The 18,891-nt window shown below is 37.5% G+C and overlaps 1 protein-coding gene across 1 annotated transcript in view; it reads right to left on the bottom strand.

The window, feature by feature from the left end:
* Positions 1–1,361: 1,361 nt before the first annotated feature.
* The window catches only part of LOC107044461 (F-box only protein 21), a 37,705-nt gene continuing 20,175 nt past the window's right edge, over positions 1,362–18,891 (bottom strand). The window contains exons 3-4 of the mRNA XM_015266343.1: positions 13,007–13,442; positions 1,362–1,530 (exon numbers count right to left, since the gene is read on the bottom strand). Of these exons, the coding sequence (XP_015121829.1) occupies positions 1,456–1,530; positions 13,007–13,442 (511 nt within the window). The 3' untranslated portion in view covers positions 1,362–1,455. The remainder of the gene's footprint in view (positions 1,531–13,006; positions 13,443–18,891) is intronic.

Below are 18,891 nucleotides of genomic sequence, written 5' to 3'. Positions count from 1 at the left end.
ATCCAACGTCTTAAATTCAGTGCGGCATTACTTTTAACCACATACAAAATACTTTACGACTGAAAGCAGAGCAGTGAATGTAAGTCGAATGTTGTAGTTATACTTTTCTACTTGTTTTGTTAAAATATAGACTCTATTGAGTCACTTTAAAGTTATTCAAAATTCTTTTCATTTTACTCCAAGTGAACCTTTCCAACCTTTGATTCCAAATACTTTTGGGGTTTCGAAAATTGAAGTAAAAGGGGACCTTTGTAAATGGGTTTTGTGCTTGAATTCTATTCCTTAATTTCGAGACGATCTTTGAATTTAATCTTGTTTCTTTGGTTCAGTATATTGAATTTTAATTTAATAAAGTTGTGTCAAGTAACCCATTCTTGACGTAACACTTTCAATGAATTCCACGATCGAACCCTGGACAATGCGACATACAATTGACCGTGATTGAAGACATCTTTGCGCAAATCTAGTCCGATTTTATCAAAAGTTTGTCCCTGGGATTTATTGATAGTCATAGCAAATGCTAATCTCACTGGAAACTGCCGTCTTTTAAAGATGAAAGGGTAAACATTTTCACAATACAATGTGATGCGATGTATGAAAACAATACATCCTTGCTTGTCACCTGTTAGAATTTCACATTTAAGTATATTGTTTCCGAGTTCTAAAACTTTGAAGTCGAGTTCCATTACAGAGTCCCTCTTTTATACTTAAGTTCCTAATCAACATAATTATAGCGTTTTGTTGTAATCGCAATTCATATGGTGGAAAATTAGGTGGATTCAACGTATTTAAATATTCTGGAAAAAGCACAACGTCTATATCTCCATTATCGCAGTTGTCAATACTATCTATACAGCTATAGATTTTTTCTGTCGTTTTTTCCAATAATTCCACGACTTGATTATTGATTTCATCGACGTCTACATTTCGGGCAGATAAGATGGCATATTTTGCTAATAATCCATATTCACGGTTTCTAATAATGCCACTGAAAATAGTTGAAGTGTTATTTAGGATTGAAATAATNATTTCCCAATCACTTTCTTTAGGATTTACTTGATGTCTGCTTATCACATTGACTGCATATGCAATGTCTGGTCTCGTAGCACCAGCCAAATATAAAAGACTACCTACAGCCTCTCTGTAAGGGATGTTTGCTTTTGTTTCTGTCCTTTCTAAAGTCCCATTATATTCTGTTTCTCTTAATTTTCTCTTATTATTAGCTACTTGAGAAGTATTCATTGGTGTACGTTGTGGATGTGCTTTATCAAAGCCAAACCTACTGAATATNTCAGTTTAATCTCATTAGTTTTTCCATCTCGCCAATTTTATCTCTCCAAGGAGGTCTCANTCCTCTCCAGTCTTCTTCTCTCCTGGTAATATATTCTCGTTCATCACAAAATATCTTATTTGGTAACTTTATCTCGCCTGAATATTCTCGCCAGGTAAATTTCGTCAGTTTAATCTCATTAGTTTTTCCATCTCGCCAATTTTATCTCTCCAAGGAGGTCTCACCAAATTAGTTATTTCCTAGACAAACAGAAAGAAAAATAATTTAAATATTTACTTTCATTATTACGTCCATCAAACGCTTGTGTTCCAAACGTCAATGGTTTGGTGAAAACATCAGCTAGCTGATCCCTTGAGCCAATCCAAATGGTTTTATATAATTCTTTTTAACACATTCCTTTACATAATGTAATTTGTTCTCTACAATGTGTCTCAATTTCATTCCTCCATTTGTTTCTGCACTCACAATAGCAGATTTATTATCACACCTTAAGATCATTGGAACAGGAGGATCAACCAGTATCAGTTTCAAAGAGTTGTGCAACGACATCATTTCTCGACTCGCCTCGCTCATTGCAACATACTCAGCTTCACACGTAGAAAGTGCTACTGTAGTTTGTTTGTGAGTTCGCCAAATGATCGAATCACCAAACAGTCTAATCACAAATCCACAAGTTGTGATTGAATCTTTACAATCAGAAAAACTCGCATCAGAATAACCCTGAATGTCATCGGTCTCACCTGAATATCTCAGACCCAAGCCCGTAGTACCTCTCAGATACCGAAAAATTCTTTTTGCCATTTCCCAATCACTTTCTTTAGGATTTACTTGATGTCTGCTTATCACATTGACTGCATATGCAATGTCTGGTCTCGTAGCACCAGCCAAATATAAAAGACTACCTACAGCCTCTCTGTAAGGGATGTTTGCTTTTGTTTCTGTCCTTTCTAAAGTCCCATTATATTCTGTTTCTCTTAATTTTCTCTTATTATTAGCTACTTGAGAAGTATTCATTGGTGTACGTTGTGGATGTGCTTTATCAAAGCCAAACCTACTGAATATCTTTTGAATATATTTTTTCTGATTTAATTTAATAATCTGATTTTCTCTGCCTCGCCTAATAGTCATGCTCAGGAATTCCTTGCGTTCTCCCAGGACTGTCATTTCAAATTCGCTACATAAATTACTCTTTACTTCAACCAATTTATCGTTATCATTACTCGCCAATAACATATCATCTACATAAAGTAGCAGAAGCAAGAACTTGTCTTCATCTCGCCAAGTGAATAAACAAGGTTCTAAATCCGAGTTCTGCAGACCCATACTCAAAGCTACTTCAGTGAATTTTACATTCCATCGTTTGGGACTGATACGAAGACCATAAAGTGCTTTCTCCAATTTGCACACATTTTCTTGCCCATCATTGTCAGTATGATTAGTTCCTTCTGGAATTTCCATGTAAATTTCCTCATCTATCACCCCATTGAGGAAAGCAGTTTTAACATCTAGCTGACACACCTCTAGATTATATTTGTTTATAATTGATATAACTATTCTCACTAAAGGTAAACGAGCTACTGGAGCATAAGTTTCCCTTAATTCATAAATGTTCTTATCCTTGAAACCTCTGATTACTAGCCTCGCTTTGAATCTTATTTTTCCATTTGCCTCATTTTTACACTTGAAAACCCATTTTGAATCAATGACATTTAATCTTTTTCCATTCATCATACTTAGAGGTCTTTTAACAATTTTCCATATTTGATTTCTTTCTAACGAGCTCAATTCTTCATCAACCGCATTTAACCAAGAATCTTTATTTTTACTATTTATAGCTTCTCGATAATTTGAGGGATCTTCATTTATGCTTGATAAAAGTGCATGATACACTTCATCTTCCTTTTGTGCTGAATCTATCTCGCCTATATTACTGATAACACTAGTGAAGGNGAATCTTCCTCTTTTACTTGGACCATATGTTTCACCTCTCATTGGTCTTTCGTTCCTCTATCGTTACTTCTATGTTGATTTTGATAATTGTTTCGATAATCAANTTTATTAAGTTTTCACTCCCTTTTTCATTATGCTTTTCTTCCTTTGCCTTATCTTCAATTTTATTTTTCTTCCTCATTAGNTCTTTTGAATATATTTTTTCTGATTTAATTTAATAATCTGATTTTCTCTGCCTCGCCTAATAGTCATGCTCAGGAATTCCTTGCGTTCTCCCAGGACTGTCATTTCAAATTCGCNTTCTTTCCTTGGTCTACCTCTTTTGCGTTTTATCTCTCCCTCTGGTTTTGAAGAATCCTCGGTCTCACCTCGATTCTTTTCCGAACTCAACAAACCATTCATCATTATTCTCCATTTCTCCATAGTCTGGGAAATCTTTGATACCGTTTCCCTTGTATTTATCTCCATACACCAATTTTTCTTTGAATTTAACATGTCTACTTTCATAATATTTTCCTAGCTCTGGCTTTAAGAGTTGATACCCTGTTGGAGTATATCCCACCGAGACCATACCCACACCTCGAGGTCCAAACTTTGGGCCAGCATTTCTAGCAATTTTTACATAACTTAGACTACCGAATCTTTTAATTTGATAAACATCAAAGCTGTGATCAGGTGCGAATCTTTCTAACGGATATCCCATGGTAATTCATCAACATCTTGCAATTTCCTGTCCCACATGGTGTAATCAAAATTTGATTGTTTATAGGGAATATTTTCTTTAGTAATTATTTTCTCTTTTATTAAGTTTTCACTCCCTTTTTCATTATGCTTTTCTTCCTTTGCCTTATCTTCAATTTTATTTTTCTTCCTCATTAGTCTTATCAATTTCGTCTGTTTTCTCACTTGTTTCATTCTGTAAATTTGCTGTGACACTTCTGGTAAGATATCTTTTCACCTCATTCTTACCCCCAGTGACATCAGCAACATTTGCTACTACTCGCCTGTTTATTTGCTTGAAAGAATTCTTACTGATAGAGTTTGACTTTACTATTTCTAAATCGATTATCCAGTAAGGTTTTCTGTAAATCCCCGAGATGAAAAGTTCATTCGACAGTGGATCAAATATATCAATTTTCTTGTCATCTAAGTAGATTGCTAATCCCATTTCGGCAAATTTTCTTAATGATAGTAGATTTGCTTTAAGAGCTTCTGAAAAAAATAACTTTGTCAATTTCTAGTAATTTACTACTCGCCAGTTCAATTTCTATTTTTCCTGCTCCCTCCGTTCTTAAGTCCGCTGACTCATTTTTATTAGCACACCTAATTACTCCACAATCTAATTCATTGAATGTTTTCAATACAACCCTTGAGTTCGTTAATTGCTCGGTCGCGCCTGAATCTGCTAGAAAGTCTCCCAGAAACTTATTTCCATTTGTCTGTTGACTATCTGCATAAAATATTTCAGCACTTGATTGATCATAATATTCTTTTTCCTTACCTTGACTGGAGTTATTTTTCTCTGTAGTTTTGTCGGAATTGGATTTCTTGTTTGATTGGTGAGATGACTTAAGCCCGTGTTTGTTCTCGCCTCTTTTATAAGAGAACTGACTCTTATTGAATCTTCCTCTTTTACTTGGACCATATGTTTCACCTCTCATTGGTCTTTCGTTCCTCTATCGTTACTTCTATGTTGATTTTGATAATTGTTTCGATAATCAATTTTTGAATTAGAATTGTACCTTGGAGTCTGTTTAGAGTATCCTGAGCCACTTGGTGTATTTTCATTGTGAGTTATGTTTGTGCAATCTCTCGCCTTATGATTCCCAAACTGGTTGCACCTTAGCACAAGTATCCTTTCCCTTTATTGGGACAGTCTGGTCCCTTGTGTCCATATGCCTGATAAGCAAAACACCTTTGCCCCTTGTGCCGTGCAAAATTAGCAGTTTTAATATCAGAATCTGAGAGCTCACTTTTCATAGTAGCTTCTTCTTCTAATATCGCAATTTTCAACTCGCCAAAAGTCAAGCCCACACCTACAGCTTTCCTTCTTACTTTTTCAATGATTTTAATGTTGGGAAAAGCTTTTATTACTGCGTTGTAGAATGCATCTTTCTTTTCGCTTTCACTCAAAGGAATGGTGTCAGGAGCATTTTCATAACTTGCAATTTTCTCATCAAACATATTGTTAAACTCGCCAGCTGTCATTTTAGCAGGATTGTATCTCATATTATAGAGATCTTGTCTCACCAAGTGTGAAGTTATATTAAGCTCAGCCATTTTCAATTCTTTCGGTTTCTTCAATATTTCTTTTAGATCTTGTAATTTGACCATTTTAGGGTGATAACTTCTGTCCAAATGATTGATCAGAATTTCACTAACTTTGTGCTTCTGTTCGACAGGAGTTTCCTCGTCCACAGTAACCAGAATGTTATCATCAATGATGTGTAAAAGTTTATTAGTTTTAATTTCTGACGAGAAATAATCATAGAAATGTTCATACTTCATTTTACTGTCCATTTTGTAATCTCTTTGGAAACTCATTCCCTTGTTAAGCAATTCAATTTGTAACTTATTGGTTACCTCGCCAGCTAATTGACTCAAAGGATTTAGATTGTTGACTTGACTTGACTTTGTCTGATTAACTTCATTAATCTGTTTATTGACTATTGAACTAATTTGACTTTCTTGATTTGTATGCTCATCTGACATCACTCCTCCATTTTTGTCATTGTGCTTTTTGTCCAAGGCACTCAACAGCTCCTGTACTTCCCTTTTGTCTTGGGCTCTCGCCTCAGCATACAGTCTCACTTGGTTTCTATTCTCTGTTAGACCTTCATACCGTGCTTTTGTTGAAGCTATATTTGAGCTACATAGCTTTTCCGCCATGCTCTTCAACTCAGCCAACTGTGTCTACAGAGACTGTTTTAACAGTCTAGTTGCCGTTAGGCTCAACTGATTCATCGTCTAGATTAGAATTTACCAATTTCAATTTAATATTTACTTTATTATCTGCTGTAATCTTGGGTTTCAGTTTGATTTGGTCAGTTTTGTCAACATTAATATTACCTGTGGTTTTCTCGCCTCCACTTATCTCGCCGCCATTTAACTCGCCTCCAGTCAATTCGCTTGACCTGGACTCGCCTGTGGCCCTCGCCTCTGCATTTACCAAATCTTCACTCATTTCACTTGACCCATTCTCGATCACAGCTGTTGTTGACACGTGACTCTTCGGACCGTAACCTGGTAGATACATTGGCTTTTGTTCAGCCAACAATGCAGATTCTAACACAGTTAGACATCTCCATTGATCCTCTGAGAAATCTCTCTTATCTAGTTTAAAGAGACGGAAAATTTAGGATTATTGTATCTGGTTACATTTTTTATATTCAGGTCCGAAATCCCAAACTCGACTTGCTAAACATAAACAAACCGAATTCAGAATGAATGTGCTCTTCAGAAAATCTAAACATAAGACCTCCAAACACATTCAAGTCTTTTATGATTACGAGAGATTGATTTGAATTTCTCAAGCAATTTGACGTCTTAATATTGCGCGTTTCTAATGTGTATAGTATGCTCGCCTATTTACACATATGCCTGATGTCTCGCCTGTTACATATCCAGTTCCTTCGTCTGGAGGTACATGTACTTTATCGTCTATTATTGCCAGGGAGACTACTTCTCCCTCATGGTTTCCTTCGATTAGATGTTGTCTAATTAGGAGTCTCCACACTTCATACAGAACTTATTTATCAACTGTAATTATTTATTTATAAATATTTTCGTCTGAAGATAGCAATTTTAAAATTCAATTTCATTAGTTCAACCCGTCAAATATTTAATTTTTTATTCTCGCCTATTAAATATTTCTAAATTCAATATTCTCACCAATTAAATATTTTGATTTGGATGCATCCTTAATTTGTAAATTTCAATTTTGCACTAGTGTCTATTGATTTTATTTCATTTCTTTACATTCCGCTGGTGGACCCCGCATATACGCGGAATGTGGCCGAGAGAGAGAGAGAATCGTTGTTTTTCACACCAATTTTTATGTTCACACTAATTTACGTTTTTCTTTCTATTTCTTATTGTTTTCGCCTTGCTCGAGCGATGTGTGTGGGACTGCAGTCGTCCCTCTCTCTCAGACGCACCCCGGTTGCGCGCGTAACCCACCCGTTGCGTCTACTTGTTGAAGCCTGTTGAAACCCGTGCTCGCCTTCACTGCCGAGAAACTATTGTCACGGCGTCACTTGGCTTTCTTCTTTTGTTTTTCACTAAATATGATTTTATTTATGACAAAAGATATTTCTTGCTTTTTAGTGATTTTTTGTGAATTTAATTGGATTTCTTTATTAATTCTTTTCAGTCTAAAATCTCGATTTCAGGTCGGCGTCGTGGACAATTTATTTCCGGCCGCCATTTTGATCACTTCTATTTTTCGTTCTCACCAATTCACTTCACTTAATTAATGCATTTTCAGTACTTACATTTTCTCTCAGTACTTTTCATTTTTCCTTCCCGTCTGTAGTCACTCACCCAACTCGCCTTGATTTTTCCTCTTTCTGGATATTGCTTTGTATCGCATGTGATCCACCCGGACACGTGCCCGGCCGCCCGATAGCGTCCTTTTTGGAATTTCCGATTTATCGCTTTCAATCCTTTAATTTATGATAAATTTTAATCACGCACAGTGGAAGCGTGCTAGGCCCATAACCTGAAGGGTTATTTAGGATTGAAATAACGATTAAACACAGTTTTATTATCGTAAATGTAATGAAGTTTTATTCAGCAACGTAACGCGACAACGGTCGAGGCACAAGTGGAACATAGTACGAGTATATCTCATAGAGGCGCAACGGCGCCGTGGCGACACAGCCACACTGTCGGTAATAAGGAGACTGGCGTAGGGCGCTACATTCAACAATAGTATTCACTATTTCTTCATCATATGAAGCCAGACATTGTTGAGGGAGTATTACGTTATTATCCTTATTAAATTCCCGACCCGAAGGGAGGAAGTTATTGTAATGACCCCGAAAATGAAATGTTGAATTTCGATGATTTGTCCACGTTTCGTGACCTCTAGAGTCATCCTGAAACGTTTCTGAAGAAATGATTGCCTCAGCGGTTTTCCAGTTATCTGCATAAAACATATGAGAAAATGTCAAACAACGTTACTTTTACGGAAATTCGACGATTTCATCTGAAATAACGATGGAATTTGAATCCATTTCGTGTAATCGCTGCGTCATCATCATCTTCATCATCTTCTATTGGATTTTGAGCGAAGTTTCCTCAGTGGTTTTTTAGTTATTTCAATAAAACTTTTGAATTTTGCAATTTGAAAAAAAAGGGAAAATTGGAGAAAAGGTTGGGGAATCTTGGAGTGAGTCAACTTCGAAGTAGAAAACTTTTCAAGTAGATGAACTTTGGAGTTGAGAAAATTTTGAAGTGGGGTCAACTTTGAAGTGGACAAAAATTTTCAAGTGGATTTAACTTTTGATTGGATAATTGGGAAATTTTGAGTGGGTTGCCTTCAGAATTGAAAAATTTTGAAGTGAGGACATTCTCATTTCTTTTGTTGCAATTCGACCTCTGGAACGTTGATTTCGCTTTTCAATAAAAGATTACACTATTCATATAATTCGATTTTATGTGGATGCCAAGTAAAACCGTCTCAGCCGTTTTGTAGTTATCAAGATGGAAATTTCAAAATTTGCGTTTTTTGTTCTAATGAACAGACAAATGGGAATCAGTCGGGAAGTTATTGGTTCGACCCGTAATGGGTCACACCCAATTCCACCCACCCCTACCGGTCACACCGCACAGTGAGCGCGCGAAGCGCGCGAGCGAGCCTGATTTTCATTAATGTTTCCATCTCCGATCGATAACACAAAATTTTTTAATTCAATCTCCTCAGGAAGAGTTCTCATGTTTTCTATCAAAGTGTGTACCTGAAAATATCGCCATAATTGAGAATTTTCAATAGATAAGCTTACTAATTCGCTGCGAGTGGCATGAGGCATTACTGGAAGTGACTGACGAAAGTCACCACCCAGAACAATTATTTTACCCCGAAATGGTATATTGTTATCCATTAAATCACGTAATGTAGCTTTGGAGCTTCATCCCAAACTATGACGTCAGTGGTTCGCAAACTACTCGCCTCTTTTGATTGTTTTTTAATATTCGAAACCGAATCATCATACAAAGGAACTGACATTTGAAATACCATTTGGAAGCAATATTGCTGCAATTCCAGTGAATGCCATTGTACAAATATTTTTCCCTTTACTTTTTAGTAAATGGTATAAGGTCGTGTAAATAAAAGTTTCACCTGAACCTCCAGGTCCATCAACATAGAAACATTTCTCAGATGCATCGTCAGCATTATCATCAATAAGTGAAAGGATTTTATCAATAATCTCTTTCTGTATTTGATTCAATTTTCCATATTGATTTTTCCCGATCAACTCATGTTGTTCATCTAACATATGCTCATTCTCGGCAAGTGTATAATTTTCGTCCCAATCAATCACCGGCATTAAGGGAAACTTACTGAGATCCGAACCTTCAGAATGCAGGAGATCATCGATTTGAATGTAAGCCTTTCGGTAAGCATCTATTGAATCACTGTTCTTCAAAAAATCTTCGGACATGGCATTTTTTAATTTTTCCCACATTTCATCTGGATGATTAGGGTGGCAATACATCAAAATACGTACAAATAGGTGTCTTAACTGTTGAGACATCATCCAGCCTTCTGCTTCTTCCATAGCTCGAATCCATTCATTATCATCTTCTATGAGTCCATGTGCTAAACATCCTTCTTGAAAAATACAATAAATTGGTCCATTAACAGTTCGTAATTCTTCGAAACTTGTTGCACCTTTGACATGTATTAATAAAAGTCGTAAGAGGAATGATTCAGTTTGAGTTGGACTAACTGAATACATGCGTCCAATTGTATTAAAGTGCGCTTTACGTATCTCCCAACATTGTTTGTCATGACCTCGATTCGTAAATGTATAGTGTGAAGGAATCTCAGAATGTGAATTTACGTGCATTCGAATCGCGTAAGTTGAGAGCGAAATAGTCCATTAACATGCTTTGTTTTTCCAATGCTGTACGAATTGAATTAGGATCTGCATTCTGAGCAATCGATACATTTTGGAAATTTGGTAAATGTGCTGGCAATCTAACGATCGAATGGCTTTTTTTTGTAGTGATTTCCCCAAAATTCGATCACATGCTTCGACGGGTCCTACATATCGAGTTTCCAAGTAATTCGTTATTTCATCATAAACAATAGTAGTTTCTTTAGATTCAGAATCCACTACACGTAATGCGGCCGTATCGTTCCCCTTGTTGATATATTTGTAAACATATTTGACAGATTTGATACTGGATACTATTTCAACATTAATGTGACAATTGAATTTTAATAACAACTGAGGATTGTATGGTACCACATACTGATTGGTAGTAGTTTTCCCATTAGGGCGTTTGTGAAAACCTGTATCCTTGCGTCGATACGACGGATAAGCATTTTCATCTAATGTTGTATCATCTCTGAATTTTTTGGGGAATTTTTTAGAACACCATTCTGTCTCATCACGACAACGTTGATCGCAGGGGCCATGAATCATTTGAGTCATGACAATTTCATGTAATTTGGGTTCGTCATTTTTATCTGGAATCTCAGCGAAAAATACTCATCTACGATATCAGCAGCAGTTATTTTGTAGTTTTGTTTCAAAGTCACTAATAAATGCATGTGAGGTAACACTCGTTTCTGATACTGTACAACAAAGACATAAGCTAATACATCTCCGAATCGGTTCTTCTCCGTAATCTGTTCAATTAACAATTTCCTCTTCAAATGAAATATTCTCGAGACTAAATCGTGTCTATCAGAAGCTGTTTCCTCTAGCAACAAATTCTCTTGGATTTCCTTTCAATTAGGATTACACGTCATGGTCAATTGAGTTGAGAAATTGAAGTTGTTTTGTATGTTTATTCCGAATGGAAACATATGCTTCGGGAATTTCACCATCAGCAGTAGTTGTAAATATGGCTGCCACTTCATTTTCTTTCTGAAAGATATATCGATGACGATCTACGCCTCGCTTCAACGTGAACAGCAATTGCATTTCAGGTTCTGTTTGACTATTGTTAAGGATTTTCATATGTTGTAAGTCTTCGTGCATCATTCAGTATGATTGCGCAAATATATTATATTCTCGAAAGATAGTATCTAGAGAATATAAAACATCCGCATTCAATGACGATGTTGATCGACAACGAATATCGGTTGCTTCGTGATGTTGAATAAACAATCGATATGAATGTTAAGTCGATACTCGATATCGATCAAGTGGACTTGGATTTACACAAATTTCAAAGGAAAAGATATATCCAGTAATTATTAATCATAATCCTAATTAAATACTAAGATGATAAGATAATCCAAAATGATAAAAGTATGAACATATATCGATTCCGAAGTCAAAATGGAAAATCGAATCTTAATATCGATATTCGAGGTTTAATCGGCACTCAATATCGATAAAGCGATAAATTGTTAATCGATACCGATACTCGATATCGATCAAGTGCACTTGAAGTTACACAGATTTCAAGGAAAACGATATTCGTATAAGTACTAATTAATCATAATCATAATTAGATAATTCATTAAGTGCAGTTGCCACTGCACATCATGAACTGCATAGAATGCTTCGGGTCATGTATCTATTTGCAACGCTGTGATACTCTATTGTGTCAGATTTCCATGTTCTTTCACGGAAAAGGGTCGATTTCATTGACATTTAAAACGTTAGACGCTACTTCTTGTATTATCAATAATTCAATAATTAAATAATTAAAGCCGTGCAGGGGTTACCGCACATCGTAAACTGCATCGAACATACGCTGGCATCTGTTTATTTGTTTGCACCGACACTGTGATGCTCCATTGCGTCACATCTTCATGTTTGTTTACGAAAACTTTTCGGCGTTACGCTTATAACGTAACACGTCTCCTTTTTATCTATAGATACTTGCCCAATATCAACTTGAACCCCTTTTATTCCCGACATTGAGGGGTTTCAACGGTGAAAAAAATCATATGGATTCCAAATTTCCATAAGAAGTTCATCATAGTTTTTAGGCCGTATATGAATTTTTTTATTCTACTACCTTCGTTTTCAATTTTTTGATAATCAAAATCATTTCTTATTCATGGGCCCTTATGACACTTTTCCCGGATAGCATGAAACTGTATTATCTTCATAGATTCCAGTTCCGTGTTAAATGGAAAAAAACTCTATAAGTGCTCATGTATCGGAAACAACTTTGATTGTTAATAACTTTGAAACGAAAACTGGAGAAATAACAAAATATGTATACATAAACCAACTGTCATTATAAACATACTATATCAAAAACGTACTATGTAAAAAAAATGTTGATATTAATAGCATCATTCATATTTTATAAACGAAATTCCTCAAGACTGAGAAACAGATAGTGAACTACGAGAATGAGTCCACAGATTCTGCTGGTAGAGAATAATGAGAATTTCCATTAAAAACATTGAAAGAAATTACGTGTTTGTTAGTAAGTTGAGTTGTCAAAGGCTATTTAATTATATTAATGTTCAGATATGCCATGAGCAGTTCGAGATATGTTATTGATTGAAAAAGGAAACTTTCGATTAAGACGAGGATAAGAAAGTTGAAATTAGCGTGAACTCACTCGATCGATGAAAGAGTTTTCCGATGAATAATACATCTCACTGTTTCCATGGAACAACATCCTATCGAACATGACTTCACAGAGTGCGGTCATGACTTGTCTAGTATCTCCAGAGCTCCACTGATTATCGCTGATATTTTTTTCCCTCCACTCGTTGAATGTTTCCTGTGTTTGAGAGAGAATTGGGTGAGCTGGGTGTTTCTCTTTAATCAATTGCTTGGTGTAATCAGCGATGTTGTCCAACATTGAGGCAACGTAAGTGTAGGAGATATGTCTCTCTGGCTGACTCCATTGAGATACCAAGACAGCTCCTTTTTCCAGTGTTTGATACTCCACTGCAAGATTCAGGAACTTTGCCCACTCGTCCGCCAAATAACACTGTCTCAAGTATCTTATGATTTTGTAAGCATAGTGCTTATGTGTCAAATTGGATTCCCTAAAGAGAAGAAGAGCATTTCATTCATTTCTGCGTTGGACTATTCCGGTTTGGGAACAAATTACATAGATGCCTGAATTTTCTCCCGACAAAAAGCAATACCGTCAACGTCCTCAGTAATGACACCTAAGACCGAGTCCGGTACTTTTGTACCTCAATTGGGTATATTTTCGATGTTAATTGGAATTTGGTTGATTTTAAGACAAAGTGCAGAATCTTTCGTACAAATTTCACATGCAGTTTATGTTTAATTATGGGAACATTAATTTTAATTAATGATTAAAGTCAAGGCTCTTATGTCACTATTTCTGCCACTCTCAGAATGCAATGTCGCCATTTCTGCCACTTCGTATCTCCGCTAATGCCACAGGATAGTTGAATCATATTCAATGATAAGAAAATTATGAAAACATTGCATGTTTCTCAAATTATGGAAAAAGTCGCTATCATAACAATCAATAAATGTATTTTTTGCGAGTAATGGCTGGAATTCTGACAACAATTGATGAATAAAACTATTCTTCATGGTGTCGTGGCTTAGATACTACATTTTAGACGTCGGTTCTACTTAGAGTTTCGTGAATCAATTGTTTCTTTCATTTATTTTCTGTGGCCGCCTTCAACAGCGATTACATTTAACTGCCCTATACCGTGAAAGGACACAGAGGGCTCATCGAGTGATCGTAGCTCCCGGATGCAATTAACTCGGTTACAATAAGTTGAATAGGCCTCTTTGTATCGGGCGTAAGACTTTTACGACCCCCGACTGACTCAGCCCGGGAAGGAGTGAGGGTAGTGTGACACTCCAGAGGGTGCGGTAAAATTGTTTTTTAAAAGTCTTTTCAAGTTAAAAGTCTTGAGTTGAGAAAAATTATTAATCGTACTTACTGTGAAGAAATTAAAGTGGATATACGTGAAAATGTTTTTTTTGTAACTGAAAAAAATATGTATGCCTAACATTCTTAAAATTCTTAAAAATCAATCATAAATTAGAGAATTCAGTCCTTCCCATTACCTTTATTGGATTTTTTTTACGCACGAACAAATTTAGTAGAAAAACCTAACGAATTCATTATACAATTAGTGATTGAAAAAAAGCTTTTTCTCGTATAAACCCCGTCAAACTGAAAATAATGCTATGTATGACGTCTCATTTTAAAGAGTTTTTCATCTCCTTCGAATATGACAAAAGGTGATTTGATAGCTTGAAAGCCTGCAGAAATATTAAGGCTAATTTGAAAAAAAAAATTTTTTTGATACAAGCTAACCATTTTCAAAAAATTATAATTCCCTCTGTAGCGAAGCTACTTTTATATTTATTTCACACCATTTCAATGTATTATTTTCGAGCTCGGCTTAGCAACCGAATTTCGTACCCTGACACGTGTCGCCGATATATCGCTGTCCTTGTCGCAAGACATCCTCGCGACGATTCGTAATAATTCGGATATCCTCGATCGGAGGATCTAATACCGTTGTCGCGGGAGCTCACTCTCGTTCCAGCTCTCATGGTGAAAACCAAAGTTACTTTCGCTGTGAATAAATTCAATTCGATATACGTTAATTCCGAGTGTTTTACGTTACAAAATCCTTCTATCCTTCATCGAATCCCACAAGTGGTGACCCCGCCGTGATTCTTTCAACGTGACGAATAAAATTTCCGCATTAACCTGTTAACAAGTGCAATCGTTTTCCGTTAAAATTACAGTGATTTTCGGTCGCGTGGTTTTTCGTGGATTGTTCGAGAAGCGTTGTGTTTTGGCACAGTGCTCGTTAGCGTTCCTATCGTTTCGCGCTTTTTTGTTACCGCGTGTCATTTTTCGTGCACCTTGGTGCATCGCTGAGCACCCAAAGACGTTGCGCCGCACCGTGATAATTATCATGAACAATTTTGCCGTGATTAGTGCACTTCTGAACATTATTAGTGAAATCTAGTTAAAATGGGCGAGGAAGCAGACAACATTCAGGCGTTGAGACGCCTTACAGTTCGTCCCGCGCCGTTTTTCGGTGACCGTTTAAGAACATTACAACACCTTCGATCCGTGTTTCATATTTTTCGATTTTATTTCATTTCGAATAAGCTGTGCAATGATGATAAGCGCGCAAACACAATTACGGTAAGGACGGGTCATGACGAGCAGTTGGACGACAGAAACTCAGGCATGAGGGAGAGAGGAAAGTAACCTTATGCTGAAACACTCCGATGGCAGCGTTGAGAACATCGGGCCAACACACTGAGCTCATCTCCGCCAAAGCATCGTCGAGAATCACACAAATGCAGGCAACATCACCTCTACCACCAGGATTCATCAAGTATTTCACTGGTACGAGGCAATACACAGCGACAATGGACACCGCACGCGCGGCAGGGGCCAACCAGGATGACAAACTCACCCGCAGTCTCATCGCACCTACATCGCATCTCGACCGCTCGGGCTAACGAGGATGGAAATCTCACCCGCTAGGTTCGCAGCGATATTCACGCATGAGGGAGAGAAGAAAGTAACCTCATGCCCAACTTCTCCGATGGCAGCGTCGATAACATCGGGCCGACTCACCGAGCTCATCTCCGCCAAGCATCAATGAGAATCTCGCGCTCTGGCATGCGCGACGTCACATCACATACGCCATCGACAGACGTCTTCACCAGAGCATCGCCACTCTGATACACCCATCGAGAGGCATTATACACCTGCATACACATACATACGCGTCATCGCAAAACACGGCCAAGACATACACACACAGGCTACAGTCCACTTCACGAGGGAGAGAGGAATGTAACCTCGTATCGAATCACTTCGATGGTGGCGTCGAGAACACCGGGCCGACTCACCTAGCTCATCTCCGCAGCATGCATCGTTGGGAGGACTGCCTAAAAACCACTCCAAATACTCACGACCGTCTCAGCAACCGACACCTGGAACATCATCACAACTAGGAACATCGAGACGCACATAATTATCTTGGGCTCCATCGAGTGACGCAAGATCATCGTTGGACTCAACCCCATCACCATCGAGAAAACGCATCAAATTCACTCAATGGGTGAATTCATTTTCTTTAGAGTCACGTATACCGTTTTCAGTGCCATTTAACGCCTATACTCTTGTAAATATTGTATAGTTATCTTTTTCTTTTTCGCCGCAGAAAGGGAGTATTGTAGCGAAGCTAGCTTTATATTTATTTCACACCATTTCAATGTATTGTTTTCGAGCTCGGCTTAGCAACCGAATTTCGTACCGTGACACGCGTTGCCGATATATCGCTGTTCTTGTTGCAAGACATCATCGCGACGATTCGTAATAATTCGGACATCCTCGATCGGAGGATCTAATACCATTGTCGCGGGAGCTCACTCTCGTTCCAGCTCTCATGGTGAAAACCAAAGTTACTTTCGCTGTGAATAAATTCAATTCGATATACATTGATTCCGAGTGTTTTACGTTACAAAACCCTTCTATACTTCACCGAATCCCACACCCTCAATTATCAACATTTTTGTCTAATCACAATCTGTTCAAAAAAAAAATTGAGACAAATATTTCCAACAGCTTTTTTTACCTGCTGATTTGGCGTCGATCTGTTCATTTCTTTGATTTCATTTTAAATTTTTATATTAAACAAAACGGAATTAGCTGTGGAGCAATCGAAAATAAATCATGCAAAATAGGTAGATTATGTAGTTCATTTCGTTTGATATAACAAAAAATTGAAGGAGTAAAAAATCGAATTGATTATTCAAATAACAACGAAACTAGCTCTATAAAGAGCAAAATTGAAAGAAGTTATTCCTAGTAGTAATTTTATACATTAGGTGTGTGAATATGACTCCGCCCTTTCCCAACAGATGTCGTGTTTAGTATTGCTTACGTGCACTAATAAATCCCGTACCCCCTCGAAATGTCCAATTTTCCGTCCGAACTGAGAGCAAAAAGCGAACAAAAATAGTCACCCCCCTTTTGGACACATGCTTTCAACTCGGACTCATTTCTCAACCCCGTCCCTTCACTGTGTGAAAATTTTAACCTCCCCGATACGTGTGGCGGTGGCTTCCACCCCCTCACAAATGTTTCATGTACCTCAATACGTGCAAAGTGAGAACAAAAAATTGAAAAAAAAATACTCACCCCCCTTTTAGACACAGGATTTGGGCCCTGAATCATTACTCAACCCCCTCCCCTCACTGTGTAAGAATTGTGACCTCCCCAATAAGTGCGGGGGTGGCTTCCACCCCCTCGAAATATCCGATTTTCCCTAATCCATGCGAACTGAGAGCAAAAAGCGAAAAAAAATACTCACCCCACTTTTGTACACATGATTTGAGCTCAGACTCATTTGTCAACCCCCTCCCCTCACTGTGTGGGAATTTTAACCTCCCCGATACGTGTGGGGGTGACTCCCACCCCCTCACAAATGTTTCATTTACCTCAATACGTGCGGAGATTAAAAATTGAAAAAAAAATACTCACCCCCCTTTTTGGACACATGATTTGGGCTCGGACTCATTTCTTAACCCTCCCCCCCTCGCTGTGTGAAAATTTTAACCTCCCCGATACGTGTGGGGGTGGCTTCCACCCCCTCACAAGCGTTCAATTTACCTCAATCTGTGCGACGTGAGAAAAAAATTGAAAAAAAAATACCCCCGTTTGGGAGGCATAATTTGGGCTCAGACTCGTTCCGCAACCCTCACCCCTTTTTCGTTCAAATTTCAAACCCCCCCCCCCNCAAACCCCCCCCCCCCAATGTAGCGGCTCGCTACATCCACACTGAGACGCGTATCACACCGTTCTCATAGACACACACCTGAGGAACACACGGACGTCCCAGGTGTCGCAATCGCTTCCGCTTAGTAGTCGTGTGGCTCTCGCCACTCGGTGGACACCTCCACCTCACCTGTATATATAATACATTCATATTTAAAAAAAAAAAATTTCAACAATTGTAAAAAAAAATATTCGCCCCTGAAATTAGTACAATCCAAAAAAAAATGTCAGACCAAGAAAAAATGCTAGGATCCAAAAATGAAAGAGGAACTTTCCACTTCAAAAAGCACCCTCTTCAATACCCTCAATACCCTCGAAGGAAAAAGGTCGATTGCGGAACACCCTGTATATGAGACTCATATATCAGACCAAGCTCACATAAAATGTTTAGAGTGATTCGATTTTTTTTCGGCGAGTTATGATTTTTCAAAAAATTTCACTTTTTCCATTTGAATTTTGAATGTTTAAGAAAAAAGTGAAATAATTGAATTTAATCACTAGGATTCGAATTTTCGTTTTCACACATTTGAAAGTACTTGAAAAAGCTTCAAAATGAAAGCAATTGAACTAACATTATTCAATTTTTAGAGCCGCTATGGCGAAATCAATTTTTTTTTCAGCAAGTAATCTGCAATTATTCGAAAACTTTATTTTTTTTCATCTGGAAGTTTAGGGGTAACTTG

The sequence above is a fragment of the Diachasma alloeum genome, unplaced genomic scaffold (genome assembly GCF_001412515.2).
Source record: "Diachasma alloeum isolate Michigan unplaced genomic scaffold, Dall2.0 Dall_scaffold_00743, whole genome shotgun sequence".
NCBI classification, from domain to species: domain Eukaryota; kingdom Metazoa; phylum Arthropoda; class Insecta; order Hymenoptera; family Braconidae; genus Diachasma; species Diachasma alloeum.
Note: the sequence above shows the minus strand (reverse complement) of the source record. Positions and strands in the feature narration are given on the sequence as shown.